Source organism: Azolla caroliniana, unplaced genomic scaffold (genome assembly GCF_043228905.1).
Source record: "Azolla caroliniana isolate FFs.n. ecotype wild unplaced genomic scaffold, voAzoCaro1.0.p SCAF_1, whole genome shotgun sequence".
Taxonomy (NCBI): domain Eukaryota; kingdom Viridiplantae; phylum Streptophyta; class Polypodiopsida; order Salviniales; family Salviniaceae; genus Azolla; species Azolla caroliniana.
This window is the reverse complement of record NW_028230436.1, coordinates 34,302,480-34,328,141: the sequence shown is the minus strand read 5'-3', so window position 1 is coordinate 34,328,141 and position 25,662 is coordinate 34,302,480. Positions and strand designations below refer to the sequence as shown.

At 37.6% G+C, this 25,662-nt stretch overlaps 3 protein-coding genes across 5 annotated transcripts; 1 reads left to right on the top strand and 2 right to left on the bottom strand.

Annotated features, from left to right (window-relative positions):
- The first annotated feature begins 212 nt into the window (after positions 1-212).
- Positions 213-3,627, top strand: LOC147870029 (uncharacterized). 2 transcript variants are annotated; one of them, XM_087336087.1, is made up of 5 exons: positions 213-958; positions 998-1,384; positions 1,572-1,718; positions 3,160-3,240; positions 3,308-3,627. In XM_087336087.1, exons 1-5 carry the CDS (start codon positions 251-253, stop codon positions 3,554-3,556), a joined length of 1,572 nt encoding a protein of 523 aa, XP_087192213.1. In that variant the 5' UTR covers positions 213-250; the 3' UTR covers positions 3,557-3,627. The 2 variants fall into 2 exon arrangements, with proteins under 2 accessions (XP_087192213.1, XP_087192212.1); XM_087336086.1 differs by having other exon boundaries at positions 213-1,384.
- A 687-nt stretch (positions 3,628-4,314) lies between these two features.
- On the bottom strand, positions 4,315-8,108 carry LOC147870028 (vesicle-associated membrane protein 727-like). Its single transcript, XM_087336085.1, has 5 exons — positions 7,846-8,108; positions 7,494-7,677; positions 7,274-7,394; positions 4,795-4,857; positions 4,315-4,726 (listed from the first exon to the last, which is right to left on the bottom strand). The coding sequence occupies exons 1-5, from the start codon at positions 8,039-8,041 to the stop codon at positions 4,580-4,582; spliced, it is 711 nt and encodes a 236-aa protein (XP_087192211.1). The 5' UTR covers positions 8,042-8,108; the 3' UTR covers positions 4,315-4,579.
- Positions 8,109-16,707: 8,599 nt separating this feature from the next.
- LOC147870027 (uncharacterized) lies at positions 16,708-20,492 on the bottom strand. 2 transcript variants are annotated; one of them, XM_087336064.1, is made up of 7 exons: positions 19,892-20,492; positions 19,418-19,731; positions 19,053-19,288; positions 18,648-18,870; positions 17,663-17,787; positions 17,344-17,438; positions 17,133-17,272 (listed from the first exon to the last, which is right to left on the bottom strand). In XM_087336064.1, the coding sequence occupies exons 1-6, from the start codon at positions 20,367-20,369 to the stop codon at positions 17,381-17,383; spliced, it is 1,434 nt and encodes a 477-aa protein (XP_087192190.1). In that variant the 5' UTR covers positions 20,370-20,492; the 3' UTR covers positions 17,133-17,272; positions 17,344-17,380. The 2 variants fall into 2 exon arrangements, with proteins under 2 accessions (XP_087192183.1, XP_087192190.1); XM_087336057.1 differs by having other exon boundaries at positions 16,708-17,272; positions 17,344-17,787; positions 19,892-20,482.
- Positions 20,493-25,662: the final 5,170 nt, after the last annotated feature.

Here is a 25,662-nt window from a genome sequence, read left to right as displayed (position 1 = left end):
AACAAACAAAGCCCTAGGTGCACCTGAATGTGTTATGTATTTGTGATACATACAAGCAAGGGAGTCAGTAGAAGGGTTTAGGGTTTAGGGTTTTAGGTCATGCGAAGATGAAGTAGTTTTAGGGTATAGGCCATAGTTATATTATACATAGTACAAACTAAGCCCTAGGTGCCCGGGTGGGTAGTAGGAAACAGAGCAGAGAGCAGAAACATTAAAGGAATCAAAGCCACACACACACACACACAGAAATATGGAAGCTTGGAGCTTCGCAGGTTTGAGGCCATGCTTTCTCCAGCCTTCTCGTCGTCATCAGCTGCGGAAGAGCCTCTTCTTCCATCCCTCACCCCCAAGAAGATGCCTCTCCTTTGTCAGCACAAAGGTTTTCTCCTGCAAAGATATGGCCAGGAAGCAAATCAAGCCGGGCTCAGATATTTGTTTAGGAGGAGCGCAGAGCATTAAGGTAATAATGGAGAACCCTAACATCCCTCCAGTCCAATCTGCTTCGTCAACCATACGGTATATTTCTTTGCTCCTCTGTAGAGCTCTCCTTGTGGCTGGGATTGGGCTCAGCCTCAGTAAACCAGCTCGAGCAGAATCGCCTCCTCCCGTCGTTGTTGTGGAAGCAACCATTGACAGCAAAGTTGCACAAACAGAGGCTCAAATCTCTGTAGAAGAAACCACCGCAAAGGGTGCGGAGATAGGCACACAAGAAACGAATGGAGATAAAGTTGCAGAAACAGAGGCTGATAGTGCTTCTGGAGATAAGATCGAAGCAACTACTGAAAATAATGTTGCAGAAACAATTGTTGAAATCGTTGTGAAAAAAGTTTCAGAGACAGGGGTTGAAGCAACCATTGCAGAAAACATTTCAGAGACAGGGGTTGAAGCAACCATTGCAGAAAAAGTTTCAGAGACAGGAGTTGAAGCAACCATTGCGGAAAATGTTTTAGAGAAGGGGGTTCAAGTAACCATTGCGGAAAATGTTTCAGCCACGGAGGTTCAAGTAGGCATTGTGGAAAATGTTTCTGGGACAGGGGTTCAAACAAAAAACGGTTCACAGCAGGAAGAGTATGGGTTAGGGCTAGATTTTTGGAAGGATTTGGATTTATCTAAGGGTTCCATGGATCTCATGCTGAAGGACATTCTAGAGGGAGATCCAACAAATATCTCTGCATTAGAATGCTTGGGTAAGAGATTGGTTGAGAAAGATGATTTTGCTCGCTCTCTTATCATATTTGAAAAGCTTGAGGTCTTGAACCCAAATGAAATTCATTGGAAATACATGAAAGCTCAAGCTTTTGAGATGACTGGACAGCATCAATTAGCAAAAGAAACTTTTCAGTATATCCTTAAGCTTGAACCTTTTTCAGCTAAAGCATTGCAGGTATATAATCATTCATTTAATTGAGCATTTGAGTAGAAAATTCATGATAAACTATTATAATAATTATTTTTGTTGGTTTATAGTGGTATCTGGTAATGGGACTAATTTTCTGGTTTCTCTGTTTAAAGTTTTTGCTGATGTAAGATTTCAGAACATGCTGATTTTGTTTTCTATTGAATCAATGGAGGGATTGTTGATAGTGATGGATCAACTAGGGGAGGTGGAGAAAGCATATGAGATAGCAGAGGAGACAATTGGAAAAGCCAAAAAAGAAAAAAAAACTGAAGAGGCTCGGAATATGGGAATGCTTATTGGGCAATTTCTAATGCTAAAGGTATACACACAACTTCCTGTTCTGCATCTTGTGTTCATGTGCAAACTTTAGGATTTTAATGGAATCTGTATCTGAGAGGAAATAACATTTTGAGGACTGCAATTTTTCTGATTTCAAGCTAGTAGAAGTTGTATGTGGTATATGGTGTTAGAGTAGTTGTAACTATATAAGGAGAATGTCTGGGCTGGTTTGTAAAAGTCACTGGGGTGCCGTTTCCATTGGAGAATTTGGCAGATGCCTGTTTGTAAATAATAGGTTATTGACAAGTTGTCTCTGGTATACTAATTTTGTAATCCACTGTTGAGTTCAATGTGCAATCACAGTAAAATGCATAAATGTGGATTTATGCTTGAAAAAGAATTTAGATATACAGCCAGCTAGAGAATAAAAAAGTACAGATTCTCATGGAGATGCAAAGACCTTATCAATGGGAATCCAGAAGATCTATAAGTATGAAAATCATAAATGTCATGATTGCTTATAAGCAGTTCGAAAATGTCTTTTGGAAGATTTTAACCACTGGTGGAGGCTGCCCAACCTCATTTGACTTTCTAGATAATTCAATCTAATTAATTGAGGAAAAATTATATGGAGAACATCATGCCAATGGCTCTATCAACATTGAGCTAAACTTTATGTGACTTGATTACCTGTTAAACATTAGCCTTTTCCATAGCGCTAAATTCAAACATATGGCACAAATCAGCAAGACTGTTTGGTTGAATGCAAAGCTCCTGGGTGAGCTGCAGACAGATGATCATGGCTGGAAAATAGAGGCAGATTTTGAGTGAATGTCTTTTTTTATAAGAGAACCATAGTGCTTCTCAAAATTACACCTCCTATGTGGGTCACTTAAAAAACTGACCTGTTAAAGTGCATTAAAGTTTGAGATATATAACATGGAATGCTCATGAACTTTGAATATTTGATAATGTACTTTCAATTAAGCATCCAAGGCCTTGGAATTATGAATGTGCTAACGTTCTATGTGAGACTTAATAACTGGAAATTTTGATCATCTTTTGCCTAGAGTTTTGAAGTATGGAGCAATGTAAGTCCATCTTGACTTATACAGATGGTTTCTCTGTCCCTTGTTTGGCCATGTTTTTTATCCAGTGATAGGTGCAGCTCCCAAAAATAACTTGAAAGAAAAGTTCCTTTTTGTGTACTCTTTTCCCTGTGGTCAGCATTCTTTGGTAGATCATTGGCTCCTTGCCAGAAAAGTATGACTATTATGGCTGCAGATTGCATCTACTCTGTTCTATGCAGTCTATCAATTTTTAAGTTGGGCCTCCAAGGTTAAATATTAGTGTATTTAGTTTGTAGAAGAACAGTTTGAGTGATTGATTTGCTGATACATATTTGATGTGCTGGTTCCTATCTTGTTTTGTTCACCTTTGTGGAATTCTTATAGTTTCCCCCCCCTATGGCTTCTACACAGGGACAATTGCATGAAGCATTGGAGCAGTATGATGAAATTATGGAAGAGGATGAGAATGATTTTCGGCCTTATCTTTGTCAGGTGTGAAATTGCCTGATTTTCTTAAAATGCGTAGATGTATTCCATGGTGCTTATTTTATTACTACAGGGGATTATTTACAGCATTCTTGGTGACAAACACATGGCTGATCAACGATTTCAGTCATACAACAAATTGTGCCCAAAAGACTTGCCCGATCGAAAATACCTCGATAGCATTATGATAAGAGCAAAACGACAAGGTGCAAAAATTGATGAAGCAAAACAGAAACAAAAGTCTCACAAAAGTGGGGAAGTCAATGATACTAAGAAAAAGCAAAGCTGGAAGAAACCATCAAAAGATGAACTAGAAGCTTGATTGAATTTTTTTCTTAATAAGGAATATCATGTACTGAGCCTATTACTAACAATAAATTGTGAAGATATTTTTACACCTAAGAATTCACCTACTTTTACTACTTTTTATCAGTGAATGAATGTTCCTGAATAGGACCAGATAAGATGGAGACCAATTCTTGACCTGTTTATGCTTTGTTAGGTTAAAGTTAACCTGGCAAGTTTTGTTGGAATTATTGAAATCAAAACCAAATAAGATGAATCTGATTATGACAATTTTATGTTTGATCAAAAGTTTTACTGCATTATTCCTCTACATTTTTATTTTTTTGCATTGTCCATTATTACAGTTACATTAGCTTTATTCTGGTAGATGTTGCCCCCTATCAACGTGACCAATATCTAAAGCACGTTTGCAATTGAATGTTTTATCTCGTTTTGGTTCTACAAATGAAAGTTCTAAAAAAGAAAACCGCTTAGACCAAGACCTTAACAACCGTTTTGATACATTGACACAAAAAAATCATCTGCAGGAATCCACAATCTTTTTCAATCTTACGTTTGCCACCCAATACTGGGTCTTCTCTGCGGTATCCTCTTGCCAAAAATGTGAAACTTTTACTGCCATCCCATGCTCTTATTACCAAAGACACCTAAAGCTCCTCTGATTTTGTATTCACGAGCAACCAATTAAACACCGGGAACAACACATCAGAGTGAGTGATATGAAATTTTATTTCCTGCCTTCACTATCTATCTAACAATACATACATTCCAGAATCATACAAGACCTTCAAACTATAATATATTTATCTTTGAGCCCTTGCTGAACTCATTAATGTAGATACAGTACTGAGCATCATGATTCATATCCTGTCCATGCTAAAATTCAAGAGTTTCTGCCCATTCTAGATGTGACATCTCGTTACTTGACAATATCTTGGACCATCTTATATGTTGGAACCAAGGCTTCATTATCTTACATATACACTAAACACCACAGATGTCATTATGACTTTATAATCCTACAAGAGATGTATACATCTTATTTACATCTGAAACCATGACAAATAGAAATCCATACAATCAGGAAGAAAGCAACTGCAATGGCAGACACTCCCAACTTTACTTTGAGGCTTTGTAACCACATCTTCCTTCGTAACTGTCTCCCTTGGCGCTGAAAGCTATCAGCCTGCTAAAAAACCCCATTTAGCCACTCCCAAAGATGTTGATCTGGTAGAGCACGAAGAGAAGGCTTACCTGAAATCGAAGATTCTCAGTCTTGTCGACCAACAGTTCAATTCTTTCACCTCGATCAAGAAGCTAGAAAATAGGATCGAAATTTTAACAAGTTAGTAATAATGGTTGACTTGGTGAAAACTGCAAAGTGTCTGGATTATTCATGATCCACAACTTTCTAGTATAATGATATTTAGAACCCACTCAGATAGATATTTTACAGATATAGTAAAAGATGACAATTCTTAATTTCTTATTATAACTTGAAGAGTCGGTTGAAATTGAACTATTTCTGAAATATCCACAAGCCATAATTTTCACAGTTGTATGGTATTTAGAACCCACTCAGACGGTATTCATAAAGATAGCATAACAAACATTCAGCATACCCTGACCACGAGGCTGGATAAAGATCACATCAGTAATTATGAAGTAATGCATATATCTCTACTGGCAGCCAATAAAGCATAATTGTTGGCTACCATTGACCTATGCTTCATGCAAAATATCCTTCAGAATCAGGATGCATATGCCTTCACATCTCCTACTTCTTGTACATGTTTCTCTTTTATAAAAAAGACATGCCCTGGCATTGTAGACATTTAGGATCATCATTATCAGTCCCCTTCAGAATATTCAAAAGATTAATCAGCAGCAATTTTACGTGCATATAGAGCATGGCCCTGTTACTCATGTTACCCACAACCATTATCACCCACAAGGAAAGTGGTTTCCTTGCTCAGAGATTTCTCCATCTTAGGTTGGTCCATCTTGGAGATCTTTTGAAGGCAGAAGTTTCAGTCCATCTACGTTCACAACGAAAAGTAATTCGTTCGTGGGAATATTTGGCAGTTATCGCAGCTGTACTGATCTACTTAATATTTATTTCGATTTGTTACTCTCTGAGCTGAGAGAAAATCTTCTTAAGATGCAATCTCTGATTCAGTCTCCTATCTCCTTTTGGCTTCTAGGAGTCAACATTTCTTTCTTTCTTTTACATAACAGGTTTCTTCTTTTTTTCATCCTAGTACCATTCTTGGGGCACTATTAATAGGAATATCCTCCAAAGGAAGAAAGAAAGCAATGAATTAAAGTTGAAGGAACCTGGGACGGCTGAAATACTCCCATAATAAAGTCATACAACAGGATTATATTACTGAAGAAAAATCAACTGAAGTGTACAATTCCCAGGCTAGAATGGGAAGTCTTGGAAGAAAAACAAAAAGCTTCCTTTTCTTACAGGTAACTATAGAACATATTAATGTAAGACCAACTCTGAACAGCTTTCTGATGGCAGTAATTCTTGACTCCATCATTCAGCAGTGAGAATGGGAGGAATAGGTGACATCAAAGGGAGAAAGTTATAATTTTCATGCCACAGCAAGCCAGGGTGGAGCCACACTTCAATAATAGGTATCCATACTCATTACAGATGTTCCGTCACATATATATTGAGGGAAATTAAAAACCAGAGCAATTTCATGTGTAATGTGGTATGTGACAATGCTGTCTAGTATCCCCGCGATGCTTAGATTTTGCAGTGAATATTTTGGAATGGACATTCCCGCATTAGGTACTCGCCAAACAAATCAAGGGACATAGAATGACAGACAGGTGGCAAAACTGCCAAAAGACACTTGAACTTTGCAGATGACACCATTTTGATGATGGAGATTGTAACTATGGTTATATGTACAGTACGAATGTTTTATGCATGGCTTTTAGATTTTCTAACTAACATTTTATGTGTGACTTTCAGAATATCTAACTTAAAAGTACAAAACCATATGCTGATAATTGGGGGATAGCACATCTCCATATATTCCTAGCGACACAGAGTAGTGGAATGGTAGAATCGGACCACTGTCGAGATGGCTTGGGTGTATGCTCACAGAACTACCTGAATCCTACTAGGCTTAATTAGGTGAGCAACCTTCTAATTTGCAATTAAAAACGTTTGGTTGTATATGTTGTGTGCATGCACCTTGCAAATGTCGACTATATTATTATGCTGAAAAGGTCATACTCGTTGGAATGTAGAATTTGGGGATAAAGAATTTGATGAAGCTCCATATTCCTCAGATATTGGAGGCAGAAGGTACAGGAAGTTCAGTGAAAATGTGCAATGTGAATCTCACATTGGAGGCAGATATTCTTGAAGACCCTAAGGAGTTAATTCACCAGAATAAGGATCTGGTGTCCGTGTTGGAAAGTATGGAGAGGAAATTAGTTGATTGACCAGACAAGACGGTCTGCATGACCAACTACAAGGCTGATGGGTCCATGGAAAAAAATGGTAAACAAGACTTGTGGTGAAAGGGTATGTTGCAAAAGAAGTGAGACAATTTTGGGGATTTGTCCATTATGAGGAGATGATAAGTTATCTGTATTCTATATATTATATTGCCAATAAACAACTAATGATATACCTTCCACTATAATTTATTTATTAATGAAGATCATAAGATGTATCTTCAAATAGAAAAATATGTACACATACCTTCTCGATGTTTTCAATCACAATGCCTTTAACATCAGAGAGGGTAGCCTTGACTTTGGCAATCTTGTTTACTTCATCAGGATGTTCGGTAAGATATTGCATATGTTCCTTCAGCTTTGGTCTATGAAAAGCCTCTTCAAATTTAGCATTCATAAGAAATACATAATCCTATAAAACATGGAGCTTATATTTTCACGCATGTCGCTGCATACATACATACCCAAATTCTTTGTCTAAACTATAAGCAACGTCAAAAGTGTCTTCATATCCGAAATCTATATCAAAATTGCTCGATTTGGCACCTCGTCCATCGCCATACTGTTTCTTGAAATCTTCTTTTATTCGTTCGAGAAATGCAAAGGGTGCTTCTCTACCCATACCATCATTGGCAACCACTAAATACACTATACAAAATGAAAGCTAAGACAAAATGAGTCAAGCATACAAATAAGAGCAGTATAAAAAAAGGGGAGGCGGAGAGATGCTGAGGAAACCCTAGGAAATCGTAAAAGAAACTGAAGCTTGCAGATCCAATCGCTAACAAAGAAAAGGAAGTTAAGTCCTGAGTTTACCGAAACCATCATCGACGAGGTAATTGAAGGAATATCCATCGCAGGCGTAGGTGTGTTTACTGTTGAAAGGAGGGAGCTTGTCGAGGCATTGCACAGCGATGGTGCTGAAGTTGCCCGAGTACGCGGTGTGCTCTGCTAAGACAACGCATCCTTTGGCGACGAAGCTGTAGATCAGGGCGTTACTGCTCGTCGCCATAGCCAGCAGAGGGAAGACGACGATGAAGCAGAGTGGCAGAGGCAAGCAAGCGACGAATAAAAAAAATTAAAAATTAAAGTTGAAATTAAAAATAAAATTAAAGAACTCTAAGAATCGTGAATTTGTGTGTGCGTGGACGTCAAGCTTCATTTTTGTTTTGTTGTTGAGTTTAAATTCATTGCGATCTCTGCTCTCCGGGAAGCCAAGCCAAGTCGAGCTACAACATATCTCCGGCAGGCAAACACGTGTTTAAGCTAAGGCAGGCCAGAAGAAATCTCTGGCAGGCGAACCCATGTTTAAGCCAAGCCAAGCCAAGCCAGAACAAATCTCTAGTAGCCGAACCCGTGTTTAAAACAAGCCATCCAAAACAAATCTCACTACACCCACGCACACAAATATATCGACGGAGCACCCCACACATGCAACCTAGGCCTAAGCCTTGTAGGTCCCCACTCTTTATATGTATATACAGTGCATACTCACTACACCCATGCACAAAACTATATATACAAGCAATTGAACAAGTAGGCCACAACTCCTCGGGTCATCCTTTAAAAAACTCTCTTAGTAAACCAATGCTAATACCACACCATCATTTGCTATCAATGCTCACCATCAACAACTCGGAAAGTCACAAAACTACATTGCCGATTCGGCTTGAAGCACCATTTCGGATGTCTTGACGTGAAGTCCACCAATGGTGTGGTTTCCCAAACTAAGATAAATTATGTTTGTGCCAACTCTTGAGACTTTGAAACTCCTTGCAGGTTTTCAATTTGTGCATGCAAGGATACCACTAGATCAATCCATATATGGTGAGCCACGTTAATATTATGTTGTGCCCTCCCTTGGCGAGCACATCACCCATATTGTTTGTGTTGACATCAATGTCTAGCTGCATTCAGAAGCTCACTAGTTGTGTCTTGATGCTTGTGGAAATAATAGGTTTTGTCATGCAATTGTTTCTTGTTATGTGGATAGTGATTGCCCCTCCTTTTTATTATCTAAGGTGTTACACAACGATAGCCAAATATATATGAATGAGACCTGTGAATAGTAGAGTATCTATAGATACTTAAGAGTGTACATAACATGATTTGTATATGCAATTCACTTAAATAATGGGAAGCAATTTTTTCTCGGAAAATAAAAATAAAAATATTAGTGTGGCTCAATTGATAATCTCATAAACAACTTGACCATTATAATGATTAATTTATGGATAGATTATTAATTACCTTTCCAAAAGAAGGCAAAAATGTTTATGGTATTTTCTAGAGTAAAAATCTAGTCTTTAGATATAAATATATTAAATCAATGTGTTTCACTAATGGATTCGAAAAGAAGACAAAAATGTTTATGGTGTTTTTGCAAGCAAAAATCTAGATTTTAGATACATATATTGTAAAATGAGTTACACTAATGGATGTGTATGCTAGAATTTTGGAAATATCTTCAATTTTATTGCAGAGGTTGGTATTTATTTGTAGTTTTGATTGTAGTTTACAAATGTATATATTCTTGCCTAATTTTGTAAGATAGGCATGTTATTATCTAACTCTAAGTTTGTATCATTAACAATGTATTTGTGTGCACTATCATGAGTATTCTTGTGTAGATCTATTCCCTCATGTATATGCATATACATCACAAATATGTATATTTCCATTCTGATTCCATATAGTTAAAGGTTTTAGTAAAATACCACATGACAATATTGTTTAGTTAGATGTGACATAATGGGTTGGAATGATCTAAACTCTCTTTAGCTTAGGAAGAAGATCTTTAGTAAATTGTGTAAAGTTAAAATCATGTCACAAGTTAAAATCTTAAAAAAGGTTTGGGATCTTGAAGCTATCAAAAAATTCATAGAAGCTTCATCAAGCCTTCTAGTTATTTTTCAACAAGAACTTTGACCTTGCCCTTTCTGCTTCTTTCGATTCCCCTTGAATCGAATCACACCGATCGCGCAACCAAGCCACACGATCAAACCAGATATTTAAAATCATCTCCCCACATGAGAGCTTTTGCTGCTGAAAAACGAACTTACAACGCCTGATCCAGATGCGCCAGGCCGTTAAACATGCCACCATAAGCCAAATCTCCTCGAAAAATTCAGAATTTGTACCTGGTCTCACCCCATCACATTGGAACACGCTACCACCCTGCACTATAAATCTAGGTCCTTGTGGGTTTAACCGTTCACCCTAGCTATTCCCTTTTAGGGACAATCCTTGTATTGAGCCCCACACAATGTTCCCTTTCACACCACAGGCTGCCACAATTCGAAGGCTTCTACTCCAAATGGTAATCGCCTCTGTACAATTCCAAAAACAGTGAGAGATTGATTCCAAAGCATGTCCACATAACTTACATCCAACCTCACCACAACGAGAGCTCAACCACTCGCCTACAGGTACCGCCTTGTGGCTAAGAACCCACAACCAAGCCTTAATTTTTTTTGGCACATCCAATGCATAAACTTTTATTATTATTATAAAAAGATACTTCACATTAGTTACATAGAGTGCCTTTACACTCCAATATGTACAAACAGAAATGTAATCATAGACATTAAACCACATTACCCAAGTATGTGTTTATTATTGTGCAATATGTAAAATTTCAGAAAAATACCATGTACCTTCCTAGTTGGGCGGCTAAGGTGGAAATAACCATTTTGGCATGCCATCTACATAATCCACCAAGGGCGAATCTGACCATGATTGTTGAAAGGAAAGTCTCATAGCTTCCACTCTTAAGTTCCTTCCAACTCTTCATATTGAGCTTGTATATTCGTAATCATATCAGACCATAGAGCAATGATTGTCTCCTTTGGTTGACTTTCTTTCCCCACGAGACCTACTTGCATCTAGACTTCCAAATGTTCCATGGCGTGATGGAGGCTATGGTGGGCCAGATGTCACTTAGCCTATTCGAACACCAAATTTCTCTTGATATCCAAACTTTTTTCTTTAATCTCCACCATAATGCAAATCCCAAAGATGTGGAACCTTCAAGCCTGCTCTTCATTAGTATTATTATCACTTTCGACCAAACTTCTTGTGCATGAGAGCATTCCCATAAACAATGCTCTAGAGATTCTAGCCCTAAAGAGCACAACCCGCATTTCCCATCAATTCCCCTAATATTCTAGCGCCTACTAGAAGATATATGTGGCTACATAACCATAAGAAAGCGTTTATTTTTTCGGCAATCGTAGTGACCCATAATTGTTTCCAGTATTGTTTGAGGAAATCATAATCCAATTCTTCCTTGATCCACTTGCTAAAGTGCCCTCTTGCTCCAAGTTCTTGTGTTGTAGAATATTGCTACCAAGCTTAGACGAATAACGGAAAAACTGAATATTACCTTTCAGAGTATTCCATCCTAGTTCCGCTGGATCCAACGTCAAGTTCTTCAGGCATGTATCCTCCAAGATCCAGATTTTAGAAGCTGCATCGTTTTTGCATCTATCTGGGTCTACTTCCCATTATTTTTTGCATCTAGTAAGCACTCTAATCGGCATCCATTCCTGAAATTCTACCATTATAGTGGAGCTCTCAACATCTGCATTAACTCGTTTAATCTCTTGAATAACCCCTTTGGCATTGAAACTACCCAACCATTTACGTCCCTCAAAGCCATGTTTTGCCACATGAGCTTCCCAAGGATATATCCACATAGAATTTTTTATGAGTGTAATAATTTTCTTCCATTTTTTATTGCCACTTTCCATTATGTTACTGATTTCTTGTTGGTGTTCCCACCACTTGGCCACTGTGGGCCGCCATTGCTTTTCTAAATCTGTCCAAGGAAGTATCACATTTATTCCCAACATTCTGCTGCTAACATCTATAATGTTGGGATTCCGTCGAAGAGGTTGGTGAGCCCACTCCATAGGAGAGGATGGCTGCCTCCAATGTATTTCCTCCCTAAGCGTCTTCCACGCAACCATGATGGAGAGCATCAGACGGTCTTCAAGCACTTTGGAAGATTTGAGCTTCATTTCTTGTACAAAAACCATTTGTTTGTCGGCAACCATTTGCCTCCTGTTCTAGGAGACCACATATCAAATCTATGCCTCATCAACACTTTCCAAACTTCCTTGCCAAGTCGGAGACTCATTATTAATTTGCCCAACAATGCTTTGCTTTGAGTTTCTGGATCAATGAGTCCAAGTCTCCCATCTTTCTTGCATTGGGAATTCAAACTTTTTAATCATACTCGAAAATCATGATTATGTTTAATTAACCACTAAGGATCATGACTCTACAATGCTAAAATTTCTTAATTACACATATGTAACATGGAATTTAAGGGTCCGAAGCAACACATGTTCTAACATTTATCTATAAAAGTAAAGATTTGCATTGGAGATATTTGAACTTCTTCTTGGGCCCTTACAAGAGTCTCGAATATTCTCAAATGATTTTGTTTTGAACAAATATGAAAGAAGCGTCGAAAGACGAACTTCTGGAATTGTTTTCAGAGAAAGGCTCTTTAATGTTCAAACCACATTTCCAAATAGTGTTGCATTCATATTCTCAAATGGTTCTCTTTTAACGAATAGGCGAGAGGCTCTTGTAGGGGAACCTTTGGAACTGCTTTTTCGAAGAAAAAAAAAGTTGTAACTTGCAAACAATATTTCCAAATAGTGTCAAATTTACTGTCATGGAGTCCTCACAACTCCATAGTTATGGAATCTTGTCGCTAAGATATTTTGAATAACAATTTATATAATTGGGGTTTTATAACTTATACTTCAAATTTCTAGCCACAACCTCAATACATATATTTGCATCAACACATGCATTTTTTTACGGGGTTCTTTGTTTAGTCTAAGAATTGCCTATATCCCCAACCTTGTTTTTGTAGCCTAAATATTTTATCAATGTAGAGGAATGATTGAAGATAAGGATATGAGGTGTATGAGTTGAAGTTAAAACGGAGAGAGAATTTATTTAATTATGGTTGATTATCATGAATTTACATGATCCTTTTTAGTGGTAGACCATTGAATTGTAAATAATATATGGGTAGAGACAATCTTATCTTTAGAACATGGTATTTTCTCTTAATTAAGCAAGAGAGAGAGAGAGGGAGAGAGGGAGGGAAGGGAGATTGTAATCGATTACTTCTACCAACTTCAATAATGTTCATTATGTTTATTTAGTATGCACATTTTCGGGCTTCTATATACATTGCAAGTTTGAGAAGTTTAAGTAGACCACAACCCTTAGGGTACCATGGTATTATGACGCATCCAAAATGCATGAAATTTATTTTTTTCATTCCAACTCATTTATTTGCTTTTATTAATTTGCTTCACTTGGTATATGGATTGATGTATGAATAAACTCTTAAACTCTTAGATGTGTATATACATTGGATAGTTCACAATTGTGACACCAATGTATTGCTAGACAATAACCAATGTGTATATACATTGGATAGTTCACAATTGTGACACCAATGTATTGCTAGACAATAACCAAATTTGGTCTTAAATGCGTCTCAACTCACTTTGTTCTCTCTCTATTATATGTATGCACATATGCATGTATTAACGATTGATTTGATTGATGTACCAAATGTTCAATGTTTTAGATTAACCTAAGTTTATATTTACATGAGGGATTCACTACATGCGAATGAAGTTCCAATTTATCTCTAGTAATGTTGGCTCGCCTTTATATCGAACTTGGGGTTCATGCTTGATACTCTAGTCATGGATTCATTGGCATGTTGGTAGAAACTATATTACGAGTTACCATAGCTACATTGATGATTCCCACATTTCTTCAATATAGCAACCCACGTGGGATCTAATGACCATGGGTTCAAACAAGTAACAAGTCATAGGATAAAGATATATCTCGTCATTGTTCATGACAAAACAAGTGGTAGGAATGTCCAAATGTCTTTGTGCATAAATTATCATTCATTCTTTAAAATATCCTCTATTTATTGGTATGTAATCTCACATATTGGTCCTAGTTTACTCAAGCCCACGTCACTCCATTATCTATCTTATTAAGATTTATAATCCTAGATTCTACCCTAGAGGGCAATATGTTTCAAGATTTTACTTTTATTAGTAGTCATAATTACTCCTCCACTAGAAATGGCCTGGTTAATTGAGTATCTTCACACTAGATGTAACGCCAATGTCATTGTCGTAGAGAATCTCGCAAAATCATGTCTACATAAAGTTTGTAATTCTTGATGGTTGTACTTAGCCTTGCAAATTTTGCTACCACACTACTTTGATGTGCTTCCTACATGAGTATTTATCATTATTGTGTATACGTGGTTGTAGTGTACCATGCCATCATTTTACTTAGTCAACTACATTATTGCTTTTCATCCATGATGAGGCCACCCTAGTTCACGAATCACAACTATGTTGGTTCTAACATTATATTGCATGGCTTTTAGAGTGTTGACTTCGTCATTGTCTCTATGAATTGTGTAAAGAACATGTTGGTGGGTTATGTCATTAACTCGGTTGGCCACATTTGTATTTGTCATCCTTGATGAGACCACTCTAGGTCACAACTTTGTATTGTATATTTTAGCATTTATTTTGTTGTTGGTATAATGAACTATTTGCTAAGATTGCTTACGAGTAGAATTGACAAGAAAGTGTTCAAGTGAGCAGAAAAACTCGATCTAACAAGCTGGAAAGAGACATGAACAAGGAGAAAGGGTTGAAAAGAGTCGTTGATTGTGAAATTGATACATAGTTGTGATAAGCTCTCTTTAATGCCAAGAACTTCAACGATCCTATGAGTGATCAAATATAATTTAGACACTTTAGAAACTTAAAGGGTGTGCATGTCATTTTGGATTCTTACGAGAGATTAGATATAATGCACGAAAATACCCCCCCCCCCCCCCCCCCCCAACCAAACTAAAAGTTACATGCTCATGGATAAATGCTATACATGTTGAAATATTAGAATTTGATAGTATTGGGAGTCATTCCACATTGAAGTGACCGATGGTAGAGTTGTATAAGAGCACTTACCTTGACCACACATAAATGATAAGATGTGTTTATAATTTGTATACATTTTCCCCTCTAGATGTGTGAGGCCACACTTTTATCATTGGCTCATGGATAAATTATAATCATTACTTTTTTATTTCATTTGTAGAAATTCATGGTAAACTCTCTAGTACCGACTTTTAAAGTGGAAATGTAATATTTACTTTTGAATATTTACCTCAATTTTGAACCCTACTCTAAGCCTTAAAAGAATTTGGAGTATTCCCAAATGATTCTCTCTCAATCCAAAGGAGGAGGCAACCATTGGGATAATCTTGGAGTTGCTTTTGACACAAGAGATCGTCAATTTCAAATCACAACACCAATTTGAACAATCATTGGTATCTACAAATCCTCTCACTAAGATCTTTCCAATTATATTTGATATCTACCTAAAGGTTTAGCTACCTTCCAATGCATCAGGTTATGAATGATAGAATGTTTGCTTTTGAGAGAAGAGATAATCAATTTCAAACCACAAAGCCAATTCGAGCAATCATTAGTATCTACAAATCCTTTCGCTAAGATCTTTCCAATTATGTTTGATATCTACCTAAAAGGTTTAAGTATCTATCAATTCATAAGGCTACGAAGGATAGAGGGTTCCTTAGAAGGACAAATCTTTAGTCCAAGTTTTTCCTCATGAATTGCACAATTTACCATTATTGGGATGTCTATGCTTCAATCACCCATATTACTCTCAATTAACATACACATTTACTCTCGTATTATCGAACATAGGTTGTCATGATCATAGGACACAAACATTACATGTATCAAGTTTCTCTCCTTCACTCTATTTGATTTATAACAAAGCAAATTATCAATTGGGAAAAAATGACCAATGAATCAATAAGTAATGTTGTATGTTTGGCATTTTGTCCATTGATAACCACAAACATAGACAATTTGCTCAAGTTTGTGAAATCTTATTAATGGGTTATCATTTTTCATTTTAGCATCTAACCCCATTGATAGAAATATGTAGAAGTAATAAACTATATACTTGTACACTATCAAAAAATACTTTGATCCATGAACAGTCTAAGAGTAATGGATCATTATGTGAATTTGAACTCACTCTCAAACCTTTTACGGATTTGAAAATTCATGAATGATTCTCTAGGCTACAATTGTTGTAACATTTTCAAGAAAAGGTTGTAAAATTCAAACTAAAACTCTAATTTCAACAATCCTCTCTTGAGCATCTTTCTAATGACAACAATAAAATGACAATTTTTTTGTAACTACCTTGAGGTTTAGCCATCCTCAAGTGTTGAAGTATCTCAACGACATTTCTCACAAGGCTCACTTTCGAGTCCATTTTTTTCCTAGTGCTAGTTTTATGGTGGATCATACAATAAGCCGCAAGGCTTGGTCACATAATATATCAATGCAGATAGTGTAACTAGTAAGAGGAAATTGATAAATTTTGTGGAGGCTCATTATTAAAATAGAAAGGGGCTCATTACCTAAATGTACATAATATTTCATTTTAGCCTTAGGGTGTTTCTTGATGCTAATGTAGTATCTTTTTGGGAAAATAAATAAATGTTGTGGTGGAAATGGTAGCACAATATTGGACGGCTAATACCTATGTATACAACATCAATATGTAAATGAATGGCTCCATTAATGGTTTCAAATATTGGATTCTCTTATTAGAGTACACTATATGTTCACAAACTTATTTGTTACATATGATGTAAGAGAAAGCCTTATGTATTTGTAAGTCGACATGTATGCATGCAATGGTGTATGTATCATATATGTGTTATTGCCATGAATAGCCTCTACACTTTTTACATGCGAAATAGAACGGCACGAGCATCAATGTATTTAGGAATTTGTCTCATAGTTGTGTATTTCGGTAATGTGTGGGACAACGCTTTCGCTAGTTGAAGGGGTTGTCGGAATCGTAAGCGCCTCATGGCATTTTCAGAATAATAATCATTAATGTAGCCATCTGCAATGATAATATTTGGTTTTGGAGAGCAACCAAACGAGCACATGCACGTCCAATTTCCAGTTTTCCAATCAAAGTCATAGAGCCCAAGAAAGAGGTGCCCATAATTGGCCACCCAATTGATTGAGGAAAGCACAAAATCCACTTCCTCCTCTGTCATGTTGTAGCATAAACTCACTCTTGTCCAACCCGGTTTAAGACCTTCATATCCCTACATATGATGCGCAAATAAATAATGTATTCGTCGAAAATATTATATCATCTAAAAATACAACCAAATACCTGCATGATATGATCTCGTATTACTAATGATGTTTCTCTATCCACCCCCAATAACAAGTGCCCGTATGGGCCAGCACATGCACACCCTCCACGAGCTTGAATGCCAAACAAGTCATTTAGTAGTTTCACAACAAATCGACCATGTAAAGGCTTGTCAACATCCTCCATTGTGTTGGTGGAGGTTGAATGTTTTGGATTAATAACAAAGGATAAGATAGATGTGTAAGTTGTGTTGGATGTTATCTGATGGCCTAGTATTTCTATGTTTGGGTGGTTTGACAATTTCATTATGGCCTTACTAAAATACATGGATTCCAACCTCTGAATTACTTGTACTCCTATAAATTGTTTGACATAGAGAGTCAGTGCGCATCTGATCTTTCCAAGAATTTGTGGAGTACCAGCATCCTCCCTTGTCTCCACATTCTCATAGTATAATGTATCCTACATAAACAAAAGAGAATCAAAATTTATGACATGCTCATAGGCATGACAAACTAAATAATAATGCAATGTTTTGCAACAAAACTTGCTATGCATACATAAATTGACTTCAAAGTGGGCTAAATTTATGTTCTCTTCAAGAACCATTACATAGATGTAGGTACTAACTATTAGATGAGTAACTTCTATTACGCTATTTGTCACCACAATTAACATGGTTCAATTGTGATTTATAGAGTTAAAATAGACTAACCTAACAATTATGGCATGCTCAAAAACTTCCAATTCTATGATGTGGGAACATTCTAGATGTGTTTAATCAATGCACACTTCTTTACGAGTTGGAGGAAAGAAGCTACAGAGGTAGAGACATAAACATTTTTGTGATATAATTGTGTCCAATGGAGACAAGAAGGTCATGTTGAACCATTAGATTTGCAGCATAGTGTCGTCTACTAAGTTAGTGAAATGAACGAGAATCAAAATAATTAATGTGACTAGGATGGAGACACAAAGGGAAGTTAGAGCAAATATATCTGGTTAGGAAGTCAAGGGGTTCGACCCCGCAAGAGGCAAAAAGCAACTCAACTTTTATCGCTCAAAACTAGCATAGCTATCTTTTTTTTCTTTGTCTCAATCATAAGGACCGAAAGTAGAGGAAATTCATTAAATACTGATATGTCCCTGTTGCTAGAGATAGGCTCTATGGTAGGTAGTAGAGTGAAGAGTTCATCCATAATCATCGTGATTAGGCGGTTGATCTTTCTTTTTAACTAACCCATTAAAAATCAACCCACATTCTAACTTAATTTCATCATCAACAACACATTCTCACAACACATGATGGCATTTGGACTTACAGTTTCGTTAAATCCATTGACATATGCCACTGTGCCGCCCCCTGCCGTGGATGGCCACGTGTGTTGGAGCCCATAAAGAGAGCGACGCATTAGGAGGAGTCCGGGCGTCCCAGGTCCACCCATCATCTTGTGGGGGCTCATAACCACTGCATCATAATACCCCGTGTCCTCGCCGTCATCGTCCCGATAATTCGATCTCATTTCCATCGCCGCATGTGGACCCCTTAAGACAATATCATTTATGTATGCAAACTCAGTTGAATATTAAACATATCCCGGATCTGAGTCTTTCACCATGATTGTAAGTTGTAACAAACTACATATGTACTGCTACTACAGTTATGTATGTGTGTATGATAACGATACGATAAGATACGGAGGGGAGAGGAGAGGATGGATGATTACGCGGCGGCGAAGTCGAAGCAGGCGTAGGCGCCGTATCGGTGCAGGAGGCGTGACACCGCCCGCGTGTCGGTGAGCAGGCCTGTCACATTGCTGCCGGCGGAGAAGGAGCCGAGGAGGAGTTTCCTGCCGCCGGAACCGGCGATGGCGGAATCAGATGTGTACCTCTCTAATGCCCTCTCCAGCTCCACCATGTCGATCTTCCCCTCTTTGCCGCCCTCAGCCGGGATCTCCACAACCTGCTTTTTTCCTCCATCTCATTGTAACTGTGCTATAGAAATAATGCTAATAATAATAATAATAATAATAATGTGGTATGTAAGGGTTAGTGCAGTGCAGTAGAGTGCAGTAGAGTAGAGTTGAGTTACCTCGGCGAGGCTCTGGCGCCAGGAGAGGAGGTTGGAGTGGTGCTCGTAGGGGCCGGTGAAGACGACCCATTGCGGAATGTCGTGGTGGACGGCGGTGTCGTTGAGGGTCCTGAGGACGTGGGATCGGAGGAGGGGCGAGATGGCGACGCCGATGACCTCCTGCAGCCGCTTGAGGGCGGCGGTGGCACCGGAGCCGCAGAAGAGCAGCACGTCCTCTGGGCCGCCGCCCAACTCCTTCTTTATGTACACCTCCGACTCGTGGACCATTCGGCTCGTGGCCCCGCCCACCATACTGTCCTCCGTGTGAGTGTTCCCTACATACAACAGTCCATACCAATTTACAATTTACAATTTACAATATGTACATAAACACCCCCAAAACAATGGTCAGCTGGACCGCCCTTCCTATACAGTTCTGTAATGTATGTGTATATATGTGTATGTGTATATGTGTATGTGTGTGTTCACACACACCATAGAAGGGCAGCACATGCCGTAGCATGAAGTCCTCCACGAAGTGTAGCGACTTCCCGCTGGCCGTGTGGTCCACGTACACCATCTTCCGCCGGCACCCGAATGGCGTCTCCACCTCCGCGTCCCCCCCGATGACCTGCGACCTCAGCCACATCAGCTTCTCCTGCTCCCCCCACCCCTGCCACCCTTTGCATGGGAACCACTTGTTGCTTAGCAACGCGCGCAGCGCCTCCTCCCCCACCACGCTCTCCGAGATCTCGTCCGCCATCATCTTGTCCAATACCTCGTCCGACATGTCGCTCATCACCGGGTGATGTCCCGCGTGCTCCGCATTCGTCGCTTGAGATGTTATGTATTTCCTTTGTGCCCTCGGGTTGAACAACCTCCTTGCAAACCCTGTCGTGCGTCCCGCTGTGGCTAGCCATCCTTTACTCTTGTCTTCCGGTGCCGACCACGAACTCTTGTGTAATCCCACCATGAGCACTCACCTTGAGTTGATAAGGTGGGAGAGAGGAAGCTACAATCGAAATGATGAGCACATGGGTATATATATATATATATGTGTGTGTGTGTGTGTGTTGGGGAGAGTAAAATTTAGAGTTTGTCTTAAGACCCACACCGACTTCTCCTTCACACACAATGTCAATGTGTTGGGAGAGTAAAATTTAGAGTTTGTCTTAAGACCCACCCGCTTTTCCTTCACACTCAACGTCAATACTTTATGGTGGTGCTTCTTAAAACATGCCTCCCTTTAGATATTTCAACCTTTTACAGTAGCCGAAAGAGATCTTCATCCACGATCGGGGGACTTACAAACCATAAGGAATCACGATGAGTGACGCGTGGAATACTAGAGAAAGAGAGAAATATAATAAATGATACAAATTTTTACGAGAAAAGGTGCGAGCGAGAATGTACAGTGCAATAAATGATAGGAATCATTATGAGAAAGAGGTTCCATGGGGGAATTACTGAAAGAGGTTCCATCGGGGAATTACTAAGAGGTTTCCTCGGAATTACTAAGAGAGAGAGAGAGAGAGAGAAAGATATGAATTAATAAATGGTAAGAGTCATTAGAGATAAGGAACAATGATAGAAATCATAGCATCATGGAAGAAGAGACACAAGGAACCAATCAATAAATGATTGAAATCATTGCACAAATATTAAAGAAAAAGGGGAAAGGAAAGAAAAAAAGAGAATTCCTAGTTTTCACTAATACATAGCGGCTTATCACAAATAAAAAATCCTAGCTAGTATCAATGCCCTTTGGGAGGGGAAAAAGAAATAATACATGTCCGAAGAGATTCTTTCCAAAAGCTTATAAAAATTTTCAATTATATTGATGATGCCCCATAGTATCAAGAATCCCCGATTCCCAATCCCTGATCCTTCATCCTTGATTTTAGTTAGAACCGCAACCCTGTCAAGGGTTTTGCTTAATCATTAAAGGTGGGGTGAAAATGATATAATGAGAATGTTATTTCCCCTAGTGTTCCTTGTGCATAGAAGATGGAAAGGAAGGTTCAATGAGTCTCAAATCACCAATGAAAAACGAAACTCATGAAGGAATGAAAAGGGAAACTTATGAATGGAGGAAAAGATCAATTAACAAATGGGAGCTCAGGAAGCATGCAAATAAATGACTAGAGACAAGGTCCCATCAAAGAGGATTGATGGGCCACCAAAAGATGGCATGAAAGAGAATCTCTAAAATGATCTTGAGAGCCAATCAAGTGGCGAGAATTTAAAAGTCTACAATGACAAAAAGTGAAAATAAAGCTACATTAATCATGTTCATGTAAGAATACATCCAACAACACAACTGACAAACGATATCACATGACTTTGTGAGAAAAAAATGAAGACAACATGTGTGAAAAGCAATCCATCGAAAGATTATAGAGAAACCATCAAAATGAGAAGTTGGCATTGTCTTTAGTCTTAAAGTATTTAGGAGGGAACATTGTGTGCATAGTGTAAGTAGTGACAACATGCCAATGAAATTCCATTGCGCACACTACCGCACAATATATACGACACATAAAAGATAATAGAATCGACCAATCATTGTATGGCAAAAGATTCTTGACATCAATAAAGCAATTCCTGAGATTCTTTTCATGTATTTGTATGCATTATCAATGCATATTAACCACACAAGATCCCATACATGAACCCATGCACGACTTTTGCATGATGGAGCATGGAATACATATAGTCCAAGTATCATTCCATAGATGATGATATGTTTGAACCATGTATAACCTATGTATGAAATGACGCAAGAATGAAGAAGGTTGTCCTATGTAGCTATAAGAGAGAGCTCAGAATGCATGCAATGAGATGATCTATGGGACTACCCCAAGTTTGAAAATCATGTTCTCGAAATGGTACAGGATATCTGTGGAATAAAGGCTCAGAACTACGTGATGTAGCTAAAGGTATATATGTTATATTCCTAGTTGAACCTTGGGAACATGAAGCTAAGCGTTACATAAGGTATAAGCTTCGCTTCATATTTGAAAATCATGTTTTTGGAATGGTAGAGGATATCTATGAAATAAAGGCTCATGACTAAGTGATGTAGCTGAAGGTATAGGTATTATATTATTGGTTGAACCTTGGAGACATGAAGCTAATGTTGATGGTTACATCATATATGGCCCCACACGAAAAGAAATATCAAGCGACCATGAGTGACATTTATTCGTCGTGAAGATGAAAGTAAGAATGCAAAAGATATATGTGGCTTGGAGTAACACTATGTAAAGTTAACGTTTATTTGGCATGTTGTTACATTCCTCATCGAGAGTCCAACTACTATCATTTGTATGAGATAGAACATGATGATCTTGTTTCCAATGTGTGTGTGTTGACATTCTTACACATGAGAAGATTGGAAATGTGTTGATTGTGGAATATTTTAATGTGAAAGTTGATGATAATGTGATAGTGTCGGATTCAACATGTAGCTTAGAAGATTGTATTACATCAAATTATGGTAGGCTAAATATTCTCAATATTACCCATACATTTTCGAGGACAATGTTTTTGACACGTCTCTCAACTTTGGGAGGAGGAAATGTAGTTGACTGTATGTACTGATGAAAGAATGTGATGCATCCATGGCGAACACTTTCAAAATTTGCCCATTATCATTGGATTCAGACCACAAAGCCTTTATACTCACACATTGCAACAAAAAATTCACACATTGATCATTACAAACGGAAAAGAGGTACATTACGCAACCTTGCTATCAAAAAGTTAATCAATATGAATTTGAGGTTGAGGGTCATGTCATGAACCTTTCCCTTAGTAAAGATATAAACAAAAATAGGAAGGAATCGATGAGTGTCATTCTCGAGTAAGGTATTAATATGTCTAGGCACGTCGTGTAGGTGGACACCAAATGTTTAATTTCTCACGTTACACTTGGTTTGATGATAAATGCAAGGCTCATCTCAAAATAGTCAAGCTTGCAAAAGATAAAAATGAAAAAGTTCTAGCTTTGTGTCAATATCAAAGAATGGTAAGGAGACACAAGAGACAATATTATTAACTATGTGAAAGGAAGAAAATACAAATGTTTAAACTCCACCCAAAGGTAGCATGGAGACAACTCAATGGCAGAAAGGAAGATATAGTTGGCTAATTCAACGACAACGAGATGAACCAATATGTAAATAACTTTATATGCACAATTGAATAGCATTATGAGCTGAATGTCATCACAAATGAGCACTTGGTCAAGTAGGCTTTAGACAGAAATATTCCACCCTCCATCATTTGGTTACAGGAGGAGTTATCATAGAAGAAAATCTACTTTAAAGGAAAATATTATATTGTTGTTTTCATAACTTCAAGAAGGGCTTTGACATTGTACCAAGAGTAAGTTTTGGAGAAGAATTATATAGGTCATAATGCCATTGCAATATAGAGTAGTTTACCACATTTGTATGAGCTAGTTAAATGCCAAAATGTAAAATGGATAATGGTTTCTCAACGTATATCTTGAGCAACACCGTGGTCAAACAAGGTGTCCACTCTTTCCCACAAACTTTTCTCTATGCATCGATAAACTAGAATAATTAGTAAACAAGGTTGCAAAAGATGAGGGTTAGATGGTCTCAAACTTATGCAAAGAGCTCATTTTTATACTCCCATATGTTGATGATGTCATGTAATTCTCATATACTTTGGATGATATCATTGCTTACTTGACATATTGAAAACATTTTGTCAAATCACTGGGCTAACTGATAATGTGGACAAAACAAAACTGATGTGAATAAAGGCATCACAACAAAGACACTGCCCCACTTTTATATAGTGAATGGAGAACTAACACAACTGGTGCAAAGCTTCAAATATCTTAGCATGAATGTCCCATCGAAAAATAGGTGAAATGTATGTTATGAGTTTAGACTTCAGGCGAGTTGGAATATCTAATATATGCTTGAAAATCAATGCAATGAACGTGATCATATTCAAGGATGGGAGATGAGGTTGATGTTATTCAGCTTTTCTGGCTCTCAATTAGATTAGTCTATCTTACGTAGACAATTGAGCATTAAATCCTTACTTTTTTATCTTGTAGTGCTATATAAAAACAAGTGCTCCACCCATAGAGGGGTTAGACATGCAAAGAGTATAGTAGTATATCATAGAAGTCAAGAATATGTCTCATATTGCCAAAACAATATGAGACATAGGAGGCGAGGTAGAAAATAATAATAATTGCAAAATCCTTTGATCTAATTGGGTGGTTGACATTATAAACTTGTTTAAAAGATGGTGAATAAAATATCTATTGGAGCTCTCATGTGATGCTACGAAGTATGTATGTAATAATTGAGTATAGATGACGAGAGGGACTAAAGATTAAGCAGCAAGATGCCAAAATGTCAAAATTGGAATATTACATTGTAAATGTTAATCCTCAATGTTAGCCCCATATAATGAGAAAGGTGACATAATGTATCTAACCACATCTTATAACTATCCCCATGAGCCATGGCTCGTAGAGAGCCTTAAAATGTTTTTGAACTCACTCACAGAAGTTAGGTGTTGAGGTAGCATTATGGCTTCATCACCCAAGTATGAAGATATTCAAGTTATACAATGAAAACCTAGTGGAGAATGAATATAACGTACTCTCTCATATGCTCATGTTCGCAAGAAGGATGATGGCTTATTAGACATGCATGATATTTTAAGAGTCATGGTCAAATCTCCACCGAGAAATGTGAGGACATATGTGTGTGCCATTATTTTGTAGTTTTTACTAAAGAGTAGTAACCCCATTTCTTAGGAAGGAGTCACATAGGGTGTGATACGTTTATTTGGTCCCATAAGTCAAAATTGGCTTCCTTATGGATGGTAAAAAATGTAGTCTATTTATCTCCTTTTCTATATATGTAACCCTTGTTGATTCTATTAGGATTATGAGACCCTTTTGGCAATGTCAACATCATAAATTGTTGTAAGAGTAGTTGCCATGTAAGTAAGTTCTCTATGGAAAAGGTGCCTATAGATATTTGTTGTGAGTACAACCAAATCAATTTTTATTTCAACCTAAGTTCAATTGCATGGCTGATAGTATTGTTCTACTTGTTTCATATATGACATCATCTGTTTGATCAGATGCTTATACTAGATTTTGTATCTTACAATAGAAGTGAGATGAAATGTCTCCTTTTGTTTTCTCTATGTACAATTTTCAAGCAATATACTAAGGTGCATCTTTCTTTAAAAAAAAAGTTCAA